The 23,420-nt window shown below is 42.5% G+C and overlaps 1 protein-coding gene across 2 annotated transcripts in view; it reads left to right on the forward strand.

Annotated features, from left to right (window-relative positions):
* Positions 1-603: 603 nt before the first annotated feature.
* ror1 (receptor tyrosine kinase-like orphan receptor 1) overlaps positions 604-23,420 on the forward strand; it is a 154,202-nt gene continuing 131,385 nt past the window's right edge. For both annotated transcript variants that reach the window (XM_049588453.1, XM_049588454.1), the window contains exon 1: positions 604-1,043. In XM_049588453.1, coding sequence (XP_049444410.1) covers positions 938-1,043 — 106 coding nt within the window. In that variant the 5' untranslated portion in view covers positions 604-937. The remainder of the gene's footprint in view (positions 1,044-23,420) is intronic.

Raw genomic sequence — 23,420 nt, forward strand, 5'->3', positions numbered from 1 at the left:
CTTACGCTCCCGTCTCGGAGTGGCTTCTAATTACAACGGCTAACCAGTGTTTGGTTTGTCCATTCTGAGCTACTGTAGAAACATAGTGGCGCAACATGACGATCTCTGAAAGGATCCGCTTCCTATGTGGATATGAACAGCTCACTCTAAGGTAACAAAAACACAAAGATTCTTATTTTCCAGATGGTTATAACACTAAAGAAAACACACATATTTTATTCCATTTCTGCCAATACATTCCTCTAGATCCTTCACACTGGACCTTTAATGTTCATTAGCTGCTCTGAAGCTTTCAATTGTATCACATGATCTTCCTCTGCAAATGGAGTTCACTCAGTTTTAGATTTCCATTTTCTCAAGACTTGTCGTCCGTGTTTGTCACATGTTTAGATCCAAAGTTAACTGTTGACCTTGAAAATATGGCTGTTTGACAGTCATCACTTTAATGGCTGATCTGGAGCCCAAAAATGCTTGAGGTGTAGATCCTGTACAATTTCAAGTAGAGTTCTTGAATTTAAATGTCTCATCCCGGCCTGTGACAGTTCCTGTAGTGACCACAGGGTGGCGACACGTGGCTAATGAGAGCCATGTGGCTGCTGTGGGCACAAGTCTCTGCAGTGAAGTTTGTAGGAAGGATTGCGCTCAGTTGAAGAGAGACACAGAGAGGGGGAAAGTGTGCTGGGCTCCAGCGAGGAGGAAAGAGACACAGACCAGGAGAGACGGGCACAACTTTCTTCCAGACTCTCTCTTATAGGCTATATTTTTTTTTTAACCCAGAGGGTTTTTGGTGTGTTTTAAAAGAGCGGCTGAAAAGTGCACAAATTATCAAGGCACCGTATTTTGAGTCGTTCATTTTTTTTCTGGAGGGGGCTCGAAATTAAATTTTGAGTGAAGTGGATGTGAAAAGCGGGCGAAGGTTTAACACAGAGCCGGAGGAATGTATCCAACTCGGGCAGCAGCGAGCCAGCGTCTGTGGAGATGTCCAACGTGCGCTCTCTGGATCGCCCTGCTCCTCCACAGTGTCCAGGACCTGAGCGCGTCTGGTGAGTCTCAAGACCTTTTTGCCTTCACTCGGAAATCATTCCCTGTTTTCCTTCTGCTCCTCTGCTGGCTGTAGCCACTCTGGGGTTCATCCCAACACGCGTGGATTCAACATTGCAAAATGTAAAGCTTGACGAAAAATCTTCCTATAGTTGTTTGATGGTGACTTAAACTCACCTTAAAGGCACTTTAAGTTGTGCGTCCTTATGCTCTTCTATATTTTAATTTGTCTCTCGCTCCTGAAATCATCTCATGAGTGTCCCCAAACTGTTTGCCATCATCCAGCCTCCCCTCTCATTTAAATGATCTTTGGTTTTTGGATTATCGTCCCATTGTCATTCTGAAGCCTCTGCACGGGGAAAGACTTGACTCCATTGGCAGACAATAGAGAGGCTCTTAACTAGTCAGCTGGAGAGCTATTGTGCTCCCAAGTACCCCCCTCAATGATTTGGGTCAATCTAAAGATAAGAGATGCATAACATTTTAATTAGAGGGCAAATATTTATTAAGCATTTAGGGTTGACTGATGGCAGGAGAGTGAAGCAGTGAGATGAGGATGCATGGACAACTTTTGGAAGCAAAGGCCTGTAAGTGGAAACAATTCTGTGATCTGTCTTAAGTGCCTTTTACAAAACAGTGAAATAAATATTTTATTTGTCGAAAAAAATTAGAGTTTTAGGGTTTTTCTGCCCATTCAGCAATCTAAAGAATGATATTTCCACTGCTGCACACAGCTGAGTGTGTGGTGTTCAAGAAAGGACGGCCTGATGGTATATGTAACTGGTCTTTGGTTGACTAATATAAGTATGATTGAATTTAGTTTGAATTAAATTTGAATTGTTTATGAAGCCACTCCTGGAGAGCGTTTTTTTTTTTTTTCTGTCCTCTGGCTTTTTAGTGTATAGCAAGTATAAAACAATCCTCCCCTCCCTGATGGGTGGTGATGAATTATCTCCGGATGGTTTTTTGGGGTTTGTTTGGATTATCTCTGTCCTCCTTAAATGCTCTTGGCTGTTATTTATAATGGAGGTGTACAGAATATGCTGCATCGAGCGTAAAGCTATGGCCCTTTTCCTGCCATCTTCTTCTTCTCTGTATCTTTCTGCCTCTCTTTCTGGCTCTGAGGCAGGGAGGAATGTTAAGCCACATTACTTAACTGGATGAGTTAGCTGTAACTTCTTCAAATGAAGTTTCATGATCGAATATGGAGTGGAGGAGAGCCAAGCCAGCCTACTTCATATCTGGAAATAGACAAGTGGGAAATGATTCCCAGAGTTTTGAGGCAAAATCTACCCTGAAAATTACATTTCATATGCTAATGCTGTTTTTCATGAAGCAAAACTGATTTGTTTTGCGCTCCCTCCAACAGCTTGAAACCAGGAAACTACTAAAAAGCTTCAATTGCTGTTTCTCAGACATGACATGCAGCTTCTCTGTGTAAAGATTTTGATTCTGACTTTGCTGTACATCAAAATAATTGTAGCCTTGCTGTGGCGTTAAAGCTATGGACAGGAAAATGACACCCATTAAAGGAATACTTCACCCACAGAAAGATCATTTGTATATCAATTAATCACCCTGTGTTACCTTGAATTCATAAAGAAATTTTGTTTTTCTCACATGCCTTCTTGGTGAACGAAGAATCCAAAAACTGAGAAAATTCTTGATGAATTGAAGTCATAGGGGGCCATGTTTAACACCAGCAAAACTATATCAAAACGTCTAAACTTTTACAACTCAAACAGTATAATACAAGTCTCATTTATCCAGTTGTATGACCAGTACTTCCCAGAAGCATGTGTTTTAGCTAAAATCTTAATACTTATGCGTAAACAGTCTCAGGCACGGACCAGTCACACACCTGCACTGGTTATGCGGAAGTGTTTTAAACAGCAAAAATGCCTCTATTTGAGATGTACTAAGCGTACAACTGGATAAATTAGTTACATGAGTTAGATTGTGTGATATAATTTTGCTGTTGTTAAACATGGCCCCCCATGACATGATTACATTAAGAATTTTCTCAGATTTTGGATCCTTCGTTCACCGTGACAGCAGGTGAAAAAAAATTCCCGCACAAATTTAAGGTAACACAGGGTGAGTAATTGATTTACAAATGATCATTTGGGGGCGGAAGTATTCCTTTAAGATGCTTCATTTGTATGCATCCACAAACTTGACTTTCCACCGCCCCCCAATGAAGCAGCTCCAGGATGTTGGTAGATGATAACACTCAGAGTCTTGTCTGGCTTGCTGTAATGGGAATGGTCAGAGGGGAACAACAGTGTGGTTCAACTTAGAATGAAGAGAAGAGGGTTGTACCATGTGATCAGTGGCCAGTGGCTATAATGTAACTGTATTGTGAAAGCATCTGAGCAAACATAACGAGGAAGAAACTGAAAGGCGCGGCTGTCTTGTCTTTACTTGATGCTGTCTGGTTTACTGGTCAGGCTGCAAGCGTCCAGTCAAAAGGTCAGAGGTCACTTCTTTATCTCTTTGGTTCAAATGTCCAGGCTGTTCGCATTCAGTGTTCATTCTCATACCTTAAAAAAGTAGAGCACTGTATTTGGTCTTTAACCCACATAAGCGTGAGGCAGGAGGTCGTAATCATGTGACCTACGGGCTGCAGGCTGTCCTCCATCATATAACGAGAGCGAAGGAGGAAGTCAGGTGAGGTAGTATAAAGAGCGACAGAGTCTCTGTAGTGAGGAAGGTCAGGGTGGTGGACAGGTCTGACAAATACCCGGCTTTGAACGAGGAAACGAGGTTTCATGTCCCATAGGAAACCAAAAGCTAATGCTGAGTTATTTTACATTATGTACGTAGTTCACGTCACATCCTCACATCATGTCACATCATTACGTTGTGCCCAGTGATGGTTCTTTTCCTAAACCTCAGCTAATTTGTAAGATAACATACAATCTGCTGCATGAGGATACGTAGAACTGCCCAGCATTTCCAGGAACACTCAGAGATTCCCCTGGCCACAGCAAGGGAATCTGTTTACATGACAGACTTGACAAAGGATGTATAAACCAACAATATGTACATGTATTTTGAGCAACTGCATACACTCTCAGCTGCATAACACGTAGCACAAATCATGAGATTTTATTCTTATGGGCATTGCGTCACTTGCAAATCATAACCATCCTCCTCTGGAGGTCTTTTCCATGCATTTGCGCACAATTGGAAAAACTGAAAAACCCACACGAAGGTCGACATGCCCGAGTATTTTCCAGCAGGAATCTATTTTCGCCAACTGGATTTATTCTTAATCAGTTAACCTGAAATTGAACCCAGATTTTGCAGCATGGAAATCAGATTTCTGCTGAAAGCGGGGAACAGTCACGTTACCGCGGTGCAAGTACATGCACCTTTTATTCAAACTCAAGGTGGGTGCAGCGTCTTTTTATTTCAGAAAAGTCACTATCATTTCATCTTTCGGCCCCTGCTCTTTAGCTCCGAAGTACTAATCTGTGACACGTTCATAAAAATAAATTGACGGCAGTGTTTCCCAGCTATATAAACTGTGTAAATGTTTCTGAACATGGGACATTCACCTCCAAACATAAAGGGTCCTGTGCAGGGCAGCGACTATGTGAAATCTGTTTAGAGTTGCATTTAGCCTTTTAATAACACTCAGGGAGGCTATAAATCATGTTGGGTGGAACTGCCTCAGTGCAGTTTTCAGCAGGACACACTGTTGACACTAAAGGCACTTCACCCCTGGAAAAAATCCTCGCCGCTACAGACTGAGTGTGTAGGAGCTTGTCCTGCTCTCCCTGCTACTGAGATGTCTATCTGTACTGTTATATTTCTTCTGGCATTTCTTAGACTCATATTAAGGGAGCAGTTTTCAAGGGGGTGAAAGTGATGTCAGAGTTTATGGTAGCACTTTTCTTTATGCATCCTTGTAAAATGAAGGCAAATCAGCCACTTCCTCTCGAGATTTTTAGTTTGCCCTGTGCTTTTCATCATTGCGATATATTGCTATATTTTCTCCTTTATGTGTGGCTATATCCAGTTTGTCAGTATTTCATCCAGATGCTCTGGGGAATGTTGGGCTCCATCGTGGTCTGAGTGGTACATCTCTCTCAGATAGATGGCTCCGCCGTGTTTAAAACTCAACTCCCACTCTGCACAGTGCACGCTGCACTAACTCAGGCATCAAGTGGTGTGCATCCCTAAAAGCTTTTGGCAGACAGAGAAGAATGTGGCAGGAACTGTATGTGTGAAACAGATGTATGGTTTTTTTTCTGGGAGGAAGGGGTGATTTTTTTTTTTTTTTTTTAGACAGTTTGACTCCATTTTGAGCGTGTGAAATGGAGAGAAAGCTGTGGACATTAATTTAATCAGGACATAGCCATAAATCATACGCTCCGACTCTGTTTTATGTCACTGATTTAAAACATCGGTGTGTAAACCACGTCGTGCACTGGCAATTACCTACTTCCCACTCGTTATTAAGCACATGTGTTTGCCAAGGCTCGGCGTGCCTCAGTGTTGCCATAGGGCAAACAGTTTGGAGAATATTGTGTGCTAATTGTTTAACTGATGTACAGCCAGCGGACGATTTGCTTTAAATTGTATAAAAAATGTCAAGATATCAAATATCAAGCAGGGCTACCTTATTGATTACTACGGAATTCACAAGATATGAAGTTTCCCTGTGATGTGTGATGCCAGTAAATGGTACAGTTGTTTTCCATTGAGCTGCTTGCTGGAATGTCCCGATAATATGTTGTCAATGCTTGGTTGACAGAGGAATTCTGAAAGGAGAGCCTGATTGAGGTTTTTTTTCTTTTTGGTAGATCTGCTCTCCTGCCAAATCCGGCGAATGCTTTTCTGTGAATGGTACGAAGTGTAAATTTCCTGCATTTGCGTAATATTGGCAGGAAAACTGCTCTTATTTCCACAAAACTCACAAGACTCTGTGGAGCGTGCTTGTTTTTTAGCGGTCAGAGTCCCTCTGAGAGGCAGCGTTTAATCAAAGGCTAAACACAGTTCACTCAGATCCTCGCTGGAGACGTTTGATAAAGTTTCTGCCACTACAAACTGTAGCCAAGCGTGAAAAACCTTTTTCCTGCAATTTACTGTCTGCACAGGAGGTCAGTCTGTTAGAGTGAGAAAAACCTCTGCAGGGCTCAGGGAAATGCAGCGGCGGATTAACAAAGGGAACAGAAAACATTGGTTCAGGTTTTAGTGCTGCAGCTGAGAAGCCAGCGTGTGGAGGACAGTGTGGCACTTGAATGATTTTAACAGAGGTAGAATCTGGACAGAGGGGGGATATGAGCTGCAGCAAGGTAGCATTAAGTTCTGTCAAAGTGTATGGTACATTAATAGACTAAAATTATACTTGCCCCTGTTCTGTATGCCCGACTACAAATTAAATAGCTTTCTATACCTCCTTTTCAATACTCTCTATGTTGATGTCTTTTGACTGCTGTCTGGAAGACAAATTACGCCCGCCACATAAAAAATGTTCTCTGCTGTACTTTAAACACACAATACAATGAGTCCTTTGCTGCAGTTGTAAGGCAAGCTGTAAGTGCGAGAGTGTGCTGATGACAAAGTGACACTTTAATGAGTCTAATGGAATAAGCCACACATACTGCATATCAATTTCCCATATGGACTTGGCACGGTGTAATGTTGGGGACTGTGGGGAATAGCACGAGCTTAAAGAGCTCTAAATTTCATTCCGACCACTCTTCACTGCAGTTTTATCAAATTACTACTTTGCTAGCGTCCTCCTAGCTAGCTTTGCACCGGGATTAATATGAAGAGATCATGCTACATTTCATTTAATAGGGAGTAGGATGAAACATGGCTTTTTAAATTCCCCTATATGTGTCAGAGTAAATCTTTTTAAACCCTGTTTGCATTGCATTAAGGACTTCAGAAACCCCCTCTGCAAGCAGACGGGCAGATCTCCGTCCACCCACAAGTAGGTCTTTGTACAAAGCCATGCTCCGAGGTATTAAATACCCCAAACTTTATGGGCTTCTCCACCAAAAATTTTAATATTTATTTTCCAAAAAATATGTAGAGCTTATCAGTCTGTGGATGATCCTTTCACTAGCTGTATCCCACAAAGATGTGTCTCATCTCTGTCCAAATGAATTCAGCTTTTTTTCCCTATGCAAGTACTTGGCCTAAGTTAAGTAGTCTGGTGAGAACAAAATCTAAACTGTGGTCTGTGTTATGCCTGAGCAACATATCATTTCAACATCATCATCGCAATTAGAGCACATCTCACATCTCAGAGGTTGCAGTGTTAGTCATAATCAAAGTTGGCTCATCATTCAGTGCATGCTGAAAAAAATTTGTTGCTTAGTAAAACCATAGACTGTATAAAATAATAGACGTAGCTACAGTTACGTCACCCACTGGTTTGTGAACTCTAATTTTGAAGCCTCGATTTTGGCATTTTGGCCATCGTCACCTTGATTTTTTTTGAAGCCAGAAGTGACCATATTTTGACAAGAGGCTGGAGCTGTGGAGGAGCAAAGGGTGTATCTGTCTGAGAAGCCGAGGACAGAAAAGCAGCAAACACTCGAAGCAGTAATAACATTTAAACGGGTGAGTTAGCTTATTTTAAAAAAATCCACCCCCTGTACAGTTGTCATGAACAAGGGAGTTAGCTATGGAGACCAAAACTGATTTTTCTACCAGGCTCTAAACATATTTGTTGGCCTTTTTTAACATGGGTCTCTGGGATCTCACTCGCTTCTGGAGCCAGCCTCAAGTGGCCACTCAAAGAACTGCAGTTTTTTGGCACTTCCATGTTTGCAGCCTAAGGAGTTGCCGCTTGAGAAAAACAAAAGCTTGCACAGTCATTCACCAGCTGACAACATAAATACAGCTTTTCCACCAAAATGAGTGCATGTACGTGTACTGTTTTTAAACACGGGAAAACACGCTAAAAATATGCAATGACGGCTTTCTTATTGCCAGGAGACTAGAGCTGTGCACACAGCTCTGCAGCAGATGACTGTGCATTTCTGTTTTTTTTTTCTTTCTGGTGTGTCACATTCAATGTCACGGACAGGCCAGAAAACAGGTTAGAAAATATTAGAAAGCAGCATGGGGGCTAGTGAAAAATGTTACAATGGTCACTTCTTATATATATATATATCTATATATCTTACTTATTCAGTCTCTCTTTCAAACTCAGTGCAGACTGATTTGGACAGATGTTTGAGAGCTGCTCGGGCAGAGACGGATGGTAATTTGTGGTGGCGTGTCATTGCATCTCTCTGGTAAAGGCATCAAATTAGCACGTTCACCCCAAGTGCTGTTTTTCTATCCCTGCTGAGTCGATTAATACCTGTGACTGCTGCAGAGTCAGTTGACCCCCAGGTATGGATGCCTATTGTAACCTTTCCGAGTATGCACAAAAGCAAGATGTTAGTGAGTGTTGGTGGGTTTTTTGTGCAGTGGGAAAGGGCCTTAAGTTTCATTTATTACTTTGCTGGTTACACCTGCATGTGTCTTCTGCTTTGAATTTCTTAACTCCTGTTTTTTGTTTTGTTTTGTTTTGTTTTTTTTTTAAATCACAATATATATTGCAAATAACAAAAGAATCCCAGAATGTCAGTGAAAGGTCAGAAACACTAATCAAGTCCATGCTGTTTGTGGATACAAATTATCTGTGTTCTTTGGAAAAGTTGTATATAAAGTTGTCCCTCAAACTATGTTTTCAGTTGCACACACAGACCTACTTTCTTTTTGCCTGCAAGAGGATTAGAGGATAGTCAACCCCTCCGTCACCCCACCACCATCAGCATGACATCAAAACTCCTTGGCACTCCTCTTATCTGACTGGCATGAGACAAATGCTGGCACTCTCTCACTGTTTTTTTTTCTTATTTGCTCTCTTTCTGACTTTCTTGGCTGTATTTTGTCTTTCTCACACACACACACACACGCACACACACACACACACACACACACACACACTGTCCCTTTCCCTCTCTGTCTGTACATTTTTATTTTGGCCGTCGAGTGGCTCCTTCACTTGGCCCTTCTTGCCTGGCTGACTGACATGCTGCTCTTGGCTACGCTGTGTGTGTTTACTCAACAATAACTGAGAGCGGGGTGGCTCCACACCAGCTCCTGCTCTCTTTGGAGACACAATCATAACGACTCATGCAGGCCTATGGTAATGGTTTGTCGGTACTGAGCGGCTCTGATTGGAGCGGGAGGCATCATTTGTGATGTCAGTTAGTGTAGAAACACTTAAGTTCATTCATTGTAGTTACGTGCTGATTATGAGAGGGAAGTTTCGTCATAATTTGGCTTTCTCTGTATCAGTCTTGATATGTCTTTTGTGGCTCCACGTCTGCTCTCTCGCCCACGTGGTGCTGTGGTTACACTGCGAAACCATTGGACCATCAGCTCCACTGAGACTTTTGTATAAACTTATCACTCTGCAGTTATTAATACAACATCATCACGTGTATTTTCTCACTGTTGTGTGATTCCAAAATGATTCCTGGCAGCTCCATCATTCAAATCTTTCTTTGTCTTTGTTTCTGTGTTTTTTTTTTCAAGCCTCTAACCTACACACACATATAATGTATATAGCACATTTCTCCTGTAGTGCTGTGTAATGTGGAAAATGCTTAGAATACAAACTTCGGTCTGCTTGTGGAATTATTAAACCAGAGATGTTTGGACTGCAGGAAATTGAATTTTACGGGGCATCTAATGATTTGTGTTCAGTTTGAATTAACCGAACCCCTTTTAGTGTGTGTGTGTGTATAGTGTTGGATTTGCTTTTCAGGGCTCAGGACTGATTTGTGGTTCACCCTCTCATTTAGTCGTTCAGGAAGTTTTTCTGTTTGTGTAGCACACAGAGAGAAGTGTGTTTGGCTGTTGTGGCCTTTTATTGCTTTTTAATTACAATCAGTAGCAACAGAAACTATAATCCCGTTGTAGTCTGAAGTTGAGGAATTCTGTCTTTTGAAGATTAGTTCCTGCAAATGGGTTTTAGTTCAAAGCTGCCGGTTTAACCAGTCGACTTTGGCCACCAAATAGATTTGGGGATCTGCTAAAGTAATAACGAGGTTGTGCATGTATAAGCCTTTTTCCCTTTCATTGTCTTCAGTGGGGGTTCAAAGTCAAGATGTTTCATAAGCTTCTTTTGAACCCACACACTGACCTTGTTTGATTAAAAGCCATGCCTCATTTAGATTATCACATCATCAAAAATATTTTTCCAATGCACTGTATGTAGATGATGTTATCTTATCAGAAATGCCGTCCATCTGTGTGCAGGTTTCCACACAATAATGTGTAATCAGGGAAGTCTGCAGTGTTGCAACAGATCTTGAATTTATTGTTGCCCTCACAGGCAAAAGATGACGCTTTCCCACTTTTCTCTTTGTCCTTTTCCCATGAGAGAAGTGGGTTTGGTGTGGGCACCGACTGCATTTTGTGCAATGTGTTTTTTCTGCTCTGCTGAAAATGTTTGGCAGGCTCGTGATGTGATGTGTGTGTAGTTGTATCAACCGTGAGGTGTTGTTTTACTGTACGGGATTTATGGTGAGGAACAACTCATGGTCCCTCTGCCCTTGTCTTTCTCTTCATCGTCTGTCTGCCTTTTTCTCCTGCTGTATCACTTTTAAGTTTTTCTTTCAGTTTCATTTTTCCACATTATATAATAGACTCTTGAGGCCGAAAAAAAGTCCCAGCACTTTCAACATAAATGTTGGCACATTAGGTGGTACTTGAATGAAAATAAGTAAGCAGAATTTTTTAAAATGAGGGTATGACCTTATGTACAATTAACTTGAAATTGAACAGTGTTTCCTGTGGAGATGCACCGATCCAGTTTTTTCAGTTTCGATACCGATCCCGATGCTGTGGCTTTGAGTATCAGATGATACCCGATACTGATCCGATACCTGGTTGACCTAAAAAGCTATATACCTTCATGTAGAACAATTGTGCAACAGCAGTTAAAATAGTGTGAAATACCTCCACACAGCAGATTCTCTCCATCGCTCCATGACGTATGATGTAGCTTGCGTCTCAATAGATTTAAAGGGAAAGGATCGCCTCAGGTATAGGTTTCTGATACGCGATCCATCTATTTTGATAATATCGGGGCCGATATTCGATCCAGATATCGGATCAGTGCATCCCTAGTTTGCTGTGCTTTTACATGCTTGCTAAGTCCTCTAGGTTGTGACAGTATAAACCTAAATCTCCACCTTTTCTAAAAGTACCAATTTTGGTGTGAAGTGTGTGTGGAAGATTAGGGACATGATGCATTTTTGGATTATTGGCTTAGTGTTGACATGGTCTTAAACAGTGTTTTAAAATGTATCTGCATTAATGTGGACATGGCCTCAACATGTTTGTTTAACCAAAGGCTTTGTCACATTGTTCTCTAAGCAAGCTCCCTATTAACCAGCAGCTAGTGTTTACCCAGCCGCTTCACTCACACACAAAAGACTTAAGAGGGGGAGTCTTCAACTGGTGGACTGGTCTCAAACTTTCACGTTACACAGACAAGCACTCCTTTTGATCCCACTTACAACACTACTGAGCATAGAGGCAACTTTGCTTTAATTTGCCAGCACGACTGCTAAAACTTTCGTCTATTTAAATGTCCGGCACAGCTGTAAATTACGATAATGTTTAGGGACAAAAACTGTGACAGGAACCAGAGACCATAAATAAAACAGTGACTTTGCACAAATAGAAAAAGCACAAAAGACCATAATAAATTTGACCTAAATGGAAATTCCCTTTCTATCCATTCTAATCCTGTGTTGACCACACTGACCGAGGAATCCGGAGTTAAAGGTCTCCCTGGCTGTAATTCTGAAGTACTGTGCGTTAAATGCCCATCTAGCAAACCACTGCTGGCTTGCCATCTGCATAATTCCGCACCAACCGGGAAATCATTGCTCCTGTGTGGCGTTAGACACGGTCACGGGTTGTCTCATTAATCAGTCTTTGTGATAGGCCACAAGGAAAAAGCGAAAGTGATCAGGTCGGCCTCGTGGTGAAAGCTGGGATAACTCGCGCCTTGAATTTGCATTTCTCAAAATTCTAGCTTAAGATTTAAAAAAAGAAATCATCCCTTTTTTTGTTTCAGGAACAAGCTGTGAGGTAGAGAGCCTCGACACCCAACGTTTTGGCAACCCCTCAAAGCTTTCTTCACAGTCTTGGGGAAAAGCTGTTACCATACCCACACAGTCACTGGTATAGCCTCTTAAATCCATTTAGGCTTGATGGCCTCACCATACGCCGGCTTCTTTCAAAGGCAAAGTTATTGACTTCTGTGTAGTCTAACTATCCAGATTGTGGGGCTGTATTAAACGGAAACAAGCAAGTGAAAAGAACAGCAAGACGAAAGGATGCAGTCAGACGTTTAGCGCTACCGACTGTCCAGATGCGTAAACCAGAGGCTCGTAGAATCACTGAGGGAGTCCTGCGTTTGATGTCTGAGCGGCTGTGGGCTGTTGTGGTGAAATTTGCAGGAATGGTAATACAAGGGTATGGAATAGTCATAGGGCAGGAATCTGTCTTTGTGTGACTGTGACAAAATTTATGCTATCTTCTTCATCACCGTCTCCCTCTCATTCACTCCGAGACTTAAGCTCATGTAGCGGAACTCTGTATTTAACCCAGGGCGGGCGGAAAGGAATCTCGTCAACTCCCGCCCAGGAATTCTTACATTTATCCTGTGGGATGCCGAATGCCGCTCTTGCCCTCCGCAGAATCTTTCCCTCTCTTAGGCGAATGAAAACGATGAGGAGTGTTGAGGGGAAAATTGAGTTTACCCGTTAAAGCAGCCCCCCTGTTTTTTTTTTCCTTATATTTCCACTTTGAACAGTTATTTAATTTCCCGGTAGATGTTTATCAAAGCTGACGCTGACTTGGATCCGAGTCAAGTTTAAGTTTACTTACTAGTGCGGTTGTGCCCTGCATGCCAACAGTCCTCTCACACCTCACTCTTGTTTTCCTGTGTCTCCATATATCTGTCTCTGCTTCTCCCCGGCCCTTTCCCCGCTCCCCTCCTTCTCTCAGACAGAAAGCATTGATTTCAGCAGGGCAGGAAATGAAACTGCATTGCCCTGCGACTCCCAGCAGGAGAGGGGGGACCAAGGGAGGGAAAGAGGAAGAGGTTCATCGAGTAAAAGAAGTCTATACTTTTTTTTTCTTTTCAGAAAGGGATGAAAAGATTGATAGTCTGAGGATGTGAGTGAGGACTGGGATGGGCCTGGCTCAGCTAGGAGAGAGCCGAGAGCGCCAGGAACGATATTGAGACGAGAAAATATTTTCATAGAGCCGTTTGACTGACAGCAGGCTTGAATTAACTCCCGGCAAGTCTTATCAGTCGCAAAGCTAAAACATTTGGCTCATTAAAAAACACATGATTTAAAAAAGAAGACACAAATAGACAGGGAAGAGCAGGACTGGTGGCCCCTCTATATTTGACAACTCCTGACCTTCATCCCTCTATCAGAAGTCAATGATCTTCTCCTCAGAGGGGCCTGTATAAGAGGCTTAGGCCCGCGTGATCCCACTGCCTGTTTGCTTAACCTCTGCGTGGCTGCCTCAGCCGTGCTAAGCTTTGCCCATAAGAGCTCATTACCTCTCAGCCCGCCGTCCCTCTCCCTATTTCATCCAGCCGTCGTAGCAACTGGAACATGGCTTTAAGAGCCTCTGATTGTATCCACTGTTAAACCCCTCATACTAAAATATGACGTGAACTGTGAAAAATATGCCTGCTCTTACAGTATAAGTCATGTCATGTCAACGCTTACACTTGCAAAACAGCAACATTTTCATGATTGCCTTTGGAAATGTTGAGCAATGCATACGGGCCGTATTATTTTCTAACAGAAGAAAACAGATTCCTTGCATTTCGCTGTCCCGCAGTCATCTTTAATGGAACATAAAACCTGTCATGTCATTATAGCCATGATTGGAGTAAAGGAGAGATGGCACCGCTTCAGCATCTGTCCACATTCAGCCACAGTTCCACTGCACTTAAATAGAATATTTATTGAGCTTTTCATTGAGATGAACAACTGTTTAGACTGTTGCATGCATTGTGTAATGATGTTTTGCAACAAGGCGGGGGCCCCGTTCCTGTAGATGTCTCCAGCCTGAAGGGTCCTGCTGCAGTGAAATTGAAAAAGAAAGAAACAAATCCCTGCTATGGGCATTGTGGCTTATTATTCCTGACATGCTCTGTTGAAGCGCTGATTTGAAATGGGCCGGTGCTGATAATTCGGAGCGAGACAGATCGCTGTGATTCATGACTGTTTGAGTGGAAGTTCAAACAATGGTGGAGTCGGTCCGAAGTTTCCCCTGCTGGTACTGTTCAACAGTTTGGACTACTGTCAGCTCATGGCAGGGACTTGTGGTAGAGTTTGGCAGGGAGCGAGTGCTTTCCTTCTTTTACGCTTACTCCTGCTTTTCCTCCCACTGTCTTTATCTACTGTCCATCTCCTCCTTTTTCTTCTCATCCTCGGACGGAAACTCCGTCTAAAGCCGAGGGTTTGTTATGAAAAGTGTTTTTAATACAGTTATTTTAGTTGTATCCTGGAGCATGTTCTGTTCTCTCTGTTACTGTTTCTTCTTTAATTGTCTGTGTGTCCATGACCAGACAGCAGTGACCCATCGTCCCTCACTGCCCTCGCTTTGCGCCCCAGGCTTTGTTAGTCCATTTACTCTTTAATTTAAAACTGATTTAACTCCAGCCAGCTGGCTTGCTTAACCTCTACTCATGATAGCAATGAGCCGGAGTGGTAGATTGTCCTTTGTCTTAATATGTGTCGGTGTTTAAACATCTGGACAAAAATGGACTTCTTCCTAAAGTTAACAAATTCCAAGGAAAGATGTGCTTTTTATAATTGTTAAATATAGCTACTACAAACAATCCCCAATCTTTCAATCACTTTCTGTTGTGCAAACAGTGTTCTGTTGAGGGTCAAGCACTCTGTCATCAGACTAGGTCACTGAAAAAGCAACAATATAACATCCTAGTGTGCATATATTTATTTTTGCATGTCCGAGGACAGTTTTGTTTCTTGTGGCTGACATTTTTAAATAAGAAAACCGTGGAAACTCTGCACAGCTTGTAAGACAATAGGTGGAATGCGTGGAAATGGAAAATGTGGCTGTGAAGGTTGAATTTTGGTGATATTGGTAGATTCTGTGGTACATAGCTGTTTGCTTTAGCACTGCAGGGAAATAAAGCTCATTTGGAAGAAAAACAAACATACATCCTGTTTAAAACCAGCCTCTTTTCACCTCTAGCAACGGCCTCCTCAAGCTACAGTTAGTAACTTTTATGAAAATAACTAACATCATATTTGCTGACAAAGTGTTACATGAGACAGATAGTTTGTGAAAAGAATCATGTTCCTCCTCCTCCTCCTCCTCCTCCTTATTGCCTCGAAGGCATTCGCTAGAATCTACTGCAGCGCACCAAAAACAACCATCCAGGGCCGAGGAGTGTCTAAAGCAGCTGTCAATCAAGTCAATCAGGGCTCGTGAACTGCAGCCAAAATGTCAATCTAGGCAGAGGTGATCAAATTACCAAGTACTAATCACTGCTCACTGGCTGCACCAACGTGCAGTAACAGAATCTGGATTCATACTTTTATCAGCGCTGCCTAGTTTGACTGTTTGACAGCAGTTCACCAGCTGTTATTGACAAGATTGACAGCTGCGTTAGAGCAACTTGGCCTCATTTTGATGTTTTCAGAAACCGGTGCTTGGGCAGTGACTTCTAGCATCTGACACCAACAAATTAAGCTGTCCTTTCATGTCGGCATGATACGTCACTAGTCGTTGGTATTGTGTAGTGTTGTCACGGCCGGACAGTAATGTAAGTTAAGGGTGCGAAAATTCCAAGTATGGTGGGCGGGAAGGATGGTGGATGGATCCAACAACCGCCAACTTTGACTCTGGAGGCCAGCATTTACTTCTTTTGTAAATGTAAAGCCAAACGCTTTTATTTCTTTCTAAACCTAACCACATAGTTTTGATGCTTAAACCTAACCGAGTGCATGTGTTGGCTAAACATTACCTCATTAATTTGTTGTGTTGTACTGATGTAGTCCATTTATTTTGAAAGAGACTGCCTGCAAATTGTATTTTGAAAACACACAATGCATGTATTGGGCTGAAGTTGGCACGGCGTCCCATAACGTCAACAAAAAATGCACCCAGGGTAGCTTGAACGTCATACATTGATGTGGACCAAGCGTCCATATGTGACGAGATCAGAGTGAGAATGTGTTGGTCAAAGGGTCCTTGCGACTTATTGGTTGTTTTTGTCCACATGCGGTAAGGCCATTATAAAAGTTACCAACTATAGCTTTAAGAATTTGATCATTTGTCTTCATTGATGTTTAAAACAAGCAGCAACCTTTGAGGCTGGAAAATAGAGCTGGTGCGGAAGTGCCCAAAACCGCAGTTTATTAAACAGCCACTTGAGGCTGGCTCCAAAACAAAATAGATGGACCCTCATATTAAAATACTCAACTTTACAGCGTGGTACAAAAAACGGCTATGGTCTCTATAGCTAATGTTAATGCAATTGTATGGGCAGTGGCAGTACACTGGTGCAGTAGTTAGCATTGTTGTCTCTCAGTAAGAGGGATCCTGGTTCGAACCCGGGCTGGAGGAGCCCATCCATATGGAATCGGCATGTTCTCTCCATGTCACCAGCTTCCTCCCACAATCCAAAGACATGCAGGTTAATTGCTGCCTCTAATTGGTGACTCTAAATTTGGTCATCTCTGTCTGTGTGTCAGCCCTGCAATAGTCTGGCGACTTGTCCCGGGTGTACCTCACCTCTCACCCAGTGTCAGCTGGGATAGGCTCCAGCAACCCCAAACAGGATAAGCGGTTAAGGAAATGAAGAAATGAATTTTTTAGTAAGTCACCCATTTTTATGAAGGCTTTAAGTTACCCATAAATAAGGGCGGGGCTGCTTGACTGACAGGCTGTCAGGGAGGCATCAGATCCACCCCTCTCCTCCACAGCTCCACCCTCTCATCCAAACATGCTAACTTCTGGCTACATTAAAAACAACATGGCACCTCAAGGCATCAGAACGGGAGTCCACAAACCAATGGGTGACGTCACGGTATCTACATCCATCATTTTAAACAGCCAATTCAAAAAGCAGATTAGATAAAAATTAAGTAATGGAAGAATGGGATACAAATGCTACGCTACCATAAGGTCATACTTTTTTTTAATACACTATTACAATATTAGCTGTAGACCTGTGAGATTATGTAAGGGAAGTACAATTTTCTTGCCCACTGCCCTCCATGTTTAATTGGCACAAATAACCCATCCCTAATGAGTGCACTGCATGCCTGTTTAATGTGTTTAGGAAGTCAAGAACAAGCAATCTGCTGCTTGCTGAATGAGTTACATCACTCGGTGGTTTACACAAGGTGCCTCCTGAAGTGTGTAGTGAAACCTCTTTACTTCTAACATGAACCATTCATTTTTTTAAGTAAGTTACGTGGGCTTCCCTGGCTCGACAGCCATAAAACTTGAAGACAAACAGTAGTTAAGATGGTCTCAGACAATAGCAGAGAAGTGTTTTACTGCCGGTTACGTAGCAGATAGCAGCCTTCATGTTTGCCCTCGGTCTGTGCTTGTAATGCAGCCGGTGATTGGTGGTATGCATTTGCAAATGTGCACGCCCCATGTCCCAGTGTTGGTGGTCTTGGAAAGCCACCAAGATCACCCGGCTGCTCTGTAATGTGAAAGCAATTAGCAGCCAGCGGTTTTACACAGTGCCGATATGTGTGGAATAACAAAGGGGAATGTAGGTCAGCGGTGAGCCATAGGTACACGGTGTGGCCATCACATTTCTTCAGACAATGTGCAGTTATTTCAAACTATTAAGACATTGGGAAAGTGATTATACATGTTTCTAGGTACTTAACATCCATATTTAAGGCTAATTTACCTCTGTTGTAGCTCTTTCAGAAACATGACTTTGTGTCTTATTGCCCCAAAACAATTAGCAGTAAGATCCATAAAGAAATGAAATGGATTACGTATCAAAATCATGAATAGGAATAAAACAAAGGGTGTTTTTCACTTTTTTTTTTAACTTCCAAGGATAGTGATATTCAGGTTCTTGGTCGGGTTCATAGTCAGAGTCCTGACGTAAATGGGTTTGTAGTGAGTTTAAACCCAGATTTATTCAGCTCCCTGCAGGCCTCTTTGATGTCTTCACCCTCCGTTTACTTCATCTGACATTCATTTTAATGAGACGGACATTCGCCCTGATAGAAATCTGCCTCTGACTTATGCTGGAATACTGTTAAATCAGTGCCACACACACATTCACGCTAGGTTAGATTGAGTTCCCTCTGTGTGTGTGTGTGTGTGTGTGTGTGTGTGTGTGTGTGTGTGTGAGAGATTTTTGTTTTGTGTGTGTGTCTGTGTGTGTGTGTGTGTGTTTACAGTGTGCGAGCAGGGTGCGTGCCCTCTGTCACATCTGGCAGCTTGTGGTTTTTTTCATGAACTGCTAAATGAGGGGAAAAATACTCCCAGCTGCCCTCAGGAAAGCTCACCTGGTGCAGAGCCGTCTAAGTCCCTTGTTTTCCCTCTCTCACACTTTCTCTTGCACCGAACCTGCCCTCTTTTACGCTGTTGTTCACAAAACATGCAGATGTACACGCACACACTCACAGAGACTCTTGTTTACAGATGAGACGATATACGATTTTATTGCGGATCGCGATTTAAAAAAAACACACACAAAGAATGAGTTGATCACGGTAATTGGCAAAAACAGGCTGTATATGCAGTAACCTGAAAAAATGTAAAAGATCATAATCAAGCATCAGCATATTTCACATTAAAAGATATGACGCCATTTGAAGAAGCCTGGCTTCATAAGATTGTTTTTCATTAAAAAGGATGTTCAGTGAAAAAACTGTGTCATATCTGTGATGTATTAAAAATACTTGTTAACAAAATGTAAGCTTATTCCAGTATGTTTTGGTGCCATTTTAAGAGATTAAGCATATTTTTGATTTGATTCACAATTATTTTGGACAGGATACGTGACATGGAATTTTTATATCATCCAGTGCCTGCTCTTCTCCTTAAGTAGCCTACTACATTTTTCTCCCTCTCTCTCTTACAACCCCTATCAGAATATGCATGCCTTTTTGGCCCGACTAAGCGTGCAAAAGCATGAAAACATGCACGTGTGACGTGACCTGAAACACGACCATACTCTTAAGTAAGATATTCTGTACTTCTGTCCTAGCATAACCTCAGAAGTCAGATTAAGACAAGACATGAAGGACAGTTTGGCAGGGCTACATACATAGCGGGAGCGACCACAGCCTCTTCACATGGTAAAGTCATTTTCACCTCGGCCGCTGTGGGAAGAGGAGGCCAGGAGCAACATCCACCCCTCCCACGCCTCACCTCAAACCTCCAGCCGGCATACTTCGGCTATCTGAAGGGAGCAGAGCTGGGAGGTATCTGCCCTGAGAGCTGAAAAGCAGCTTTTGTCTCGGGCGACCCCTCAAGACCTCTGCCTGCCTGCTCTATCAGCAAATCATAAACTATACGGCGCGACTGGAAACACAGGAGAGGGAAAAAAAAGATGAAGAGAAGAAAAGGGAGGCAAAAGTCAACAAGATGAAAGACTTGGAATGCAAAGTAAACAAAGCAGACTCGTTAGTAGCTATAGATCAAACACAAACAGTCATATAAATCTGTGCACTTCTTACACTGTAGATTAACGATGACCTTGACTTATAAGAATGGCCGTCAGGGGTTTGGCTGCATGTACAGTTTGATGTAGAAGGAGAGGTGGAGTAAGAGAGAGGGTTACAAGTTGTTTTAACTCTGATCTAGTGTTGAACGTTTTTATCTTCATCATTTCCAAACCGTGTGTAAATCAAACATGTCTGCACACTTTATATACTGAGGTACGATGCAGAAAAAGCCACGATATGTTATCACTTTTCTGTCTTCGACCTGGACTGCACTATTTAGCACTGCCAATCCAGGAATGGGAGCCTCTATCAGCAGCTATCTGCACCCTTCAGTCTCTGCCTGCTTACTAAAAACAGCCCTTATTGGTAGCCGCCGTCTTCCCTCTCTCCTTGTCTCCCGTTCCCTTTGTTCAATCTGCAACTCTTTCCCTGCTTACATGTCATAGTATTGCATTCCTTCTCTATTCGGCTGTTTTCTTGTCATTTCCTTTCTCATCCTCTTCCTACACTTTCTTGCCTGGGCAGGACGAAAGGCTACTGTAGCCGGGGAGTAATTGTAGCCACCGTATCTATCAAAGCAAGGCTCACTACTGAGATTTAGTAGGCTTACCGCCTTACGCTCTTAACCCGTCATTTCAGGATTTCCAGTTTTCACACCAGTTGGGCACTGGATAAACAAGAAAACAGAGCTGCAGCTGACACACCGCAGCTACTGTTACGAGGAGATTTAGACAACGTGTACACGGATGTTTTACTCATGTATTCCAGTTTTTGACGCATACGTCAACCAGTGACTGTGATGTCATTATCAGACCCCAAAAAAAGACCTTATTGCACTTATTTTACTGTGTGCAAAAAGTCAGTTTCCATCATTCTGGTAATATTCTGTTTATTCAAGAGCAGAAATCTTTGTGTGATATAACAATAGTACTCTAAATCCCTCTGCTGTATTTCTGTGTGAACCATACTATGGCATGAATGAGCATTTTCTTTTAGGTTTTGGGCTAAGCAGACCATCTCAAAATGATCATGTTTAGCTTTATAATATAGATGCTGCATGTACCCAAAGTTTCCCCCTCCTTCCTGCTTTGTCCAAATGTCATTGCACCCCTCACACAAAGCCACAAATCTGCTGTGGTCCCCTGCTCCAAATGATGTGTTTTGCCTTTGCATCGCTTGTTAGGAGTTTAAATTGAATCATCCACAAGTAGCGTACATCATTTGTCATCAGGGTGTTGTTCTGTAGTGAGTAAGGAAAGCCCCTGTTTAACCACAGGGCTCGAGTTCAAGAGCCTGTGTTGGTGAACACCCACGCCCTTCAAGTGTCCCTAAACAAGAGAGTGAACGCCTACCGGCCCTTGGAGAGCTCTTCATTAACTGACCCTGCACTCTTACGTCCCTGTAGAGTGGAGAAAATGAAAAGTAAATGTCCCTACTGGGATCTATAAAGCAAGCCATGCAAATCGGTACACTTCCTCAAATTCTGACTTGGCCTAGTCCCATCAGTGCCACTGGACCACCAAGACTTCAGTCAGACCCATGCCTTGACTAGCCTCCATTAAGAAGAGCAGTGAAGAGGAATCCTGAGACTAATTTCTTTTCAAATCAAGTTACAGCACAAACTACGTTATTCTTAACCTCTGTCTGTCTAAGCCCGGTTTCTTTTGCACATTGACATAGGCTATCATGTATTTTTTGAAGATTTCTCTACATGTATTCCTGTTTTAACACAGCTTTGACCTAAGCTTCATCTGTTTAGGTAAATACCATGGAATTCAATCAACTTGTTACCTCAGTTTGGCTTACAATAAAAAGGCCTGGCAGGAAGGTGAGCTATTTTGAGATGTGAGGAGTCAAAAGGCCAAGGAACACAGGCAACTATTGTGCCATTTTAAAAAACAAAACTACCAAACACCAATTGTTTTCTGTCCATCCGCATTACCCTTTAATGAGCTATCAGGTGACCACATTTAACTGATTCACTGTGTTTACAACTGAAAGCGGCTGTGATTTGACTTGACTTGGCATCGTTGTTTCGAGCTGTTATTTGCAGTTCCCCAGATCGCACTAATTCTTGCCTACATGGCTGCTACTACTTCTGTTTTTGTGAATTTTGGTGTTGTAAAGGGAAGAAGTGAGAGATTCACAGAACATTAAAAGCTACTGGACCGCCAGTCAGGCAGTGATGCATTTAAAACAGGGAAAGAGTGAGTGAGGAGACTGACTGCATCTTTGTGTCTGTTATTCGAACACTGTGTTGAGTAGAAGACCTTTGGGAGAGCTACCGGAAAACACACTGTTGACGGCCAGTGACCCCTCCAGCTCACCACATGTGTATGTGTGTGTGTTTCTTGCAGAGGCTTATGTAAAGCTCATCCATATCTGTAATAGGAACAGAAACACTGGAACACTGGCACAAGACTTCTAGGGTGAATGGTGGAGTATCCAGCTCCATCTTTAGTCACCATCCATGAATGGAAAGAAAAGACAAGAGGCCAGCAGAGGGTGAAAAGGGGGCAGCCGCCAGACAAGAAAGGGTACGAGGTGAGAAGGCAGAGATGGTTATTGGTAATCCTTTAAATCCTGAACACCAGAACGTCTGTGAGAGGTAGTTAGTTGAAGAGGTGAAGAGAACAAATGAAAGGGGAAAGAATGAGTGAGCGAAGAAGGGAGAATGAGCAAACAAGAGAGGGGAGAGTGACTGGGGAGGCCAGGGGCAAATCTTTTATGAGGCATGGAAAACGGGGTGAAAAGAAGAGAGAGGTGGAGTTGATGCCTGCGGTGGGTCTGAATAGAGGGACCCCATGTCCTCTTTAATGTCAATGAATAACTCCTGACCTAACACAGTTCTTTAATTGGTGTAACCACCAGTTGGGAAAGAGTGCTTCACTGGTTATATTGTACAAAAGTGAGAAAATTCGTACAATCTATTATACCTTTAAAATTATAAGAAGTTTGAGATGAAGTGTGAATGATTTTACACATTGTCTGTGTAAATGCATGTGTACATTTGTTTTTATATCTGGTAGTGCACTTTATGAGTTTCAGATCCAAATCAAGTGGCAACCTCCTAGGCTGAAGAATGAATCCAACATAGAAGTGCCAAAAACTGCAGTTCATCAAATGGCCACTTGGGGCTGTCTCCAAAAGAGAGTCAATCCCCATAGACCCCTGTGTCAAAATGCCCAACTTTACAGCAGAAATAAACAGGTTTACAGCCTGCAACAAAAAACAGTTTGGGTCTCTATGGTTAATTTTAACAGTTAAGACAGTTCCTACGGGAGTGAATTTTATATAACCCTTAACTCAAGTTATGCATATCAAGTGCGGACACTTGAGTTACAGGTTGTCAGCGAGGCGTTGCTACAGTCTATAAATCAGATCCTCCCTCATCCACAGCTCCACCCATAGATTGTATATAAAGATGGACGACATGATAGTTACCCAAAAATGAAGCTGAAACATCTCAATCGTCCCCTGGTGGCTGGCTGCAGCATTGATCATAAAGCCCGCCCTCTACGTGTTGGGATGTGTGGATGGGACATGGGCCAAACTAAAAACGTTAAGTACACATCAAATAACTTATTCCCAAAGATGGTTTCTGTCACTTAAGGTAATTTATTTATC

Source organism: Epinephelus fuscoguttatus, linkage group LG10 (genome assembly GCF_011397635.1).
Source record: "Epinephelus fuscoguttatus linkage group LG10, E.fuscoguttatus.final_Chr_v1".
Classification (NCBI taxonomy): domain Eukaryota; kingdom Metazoa; phylum Chordata; class Actinopteri; order Perciformes; family Serranidae; genus Epinephelus; species Epinephelus fuscoguttatus.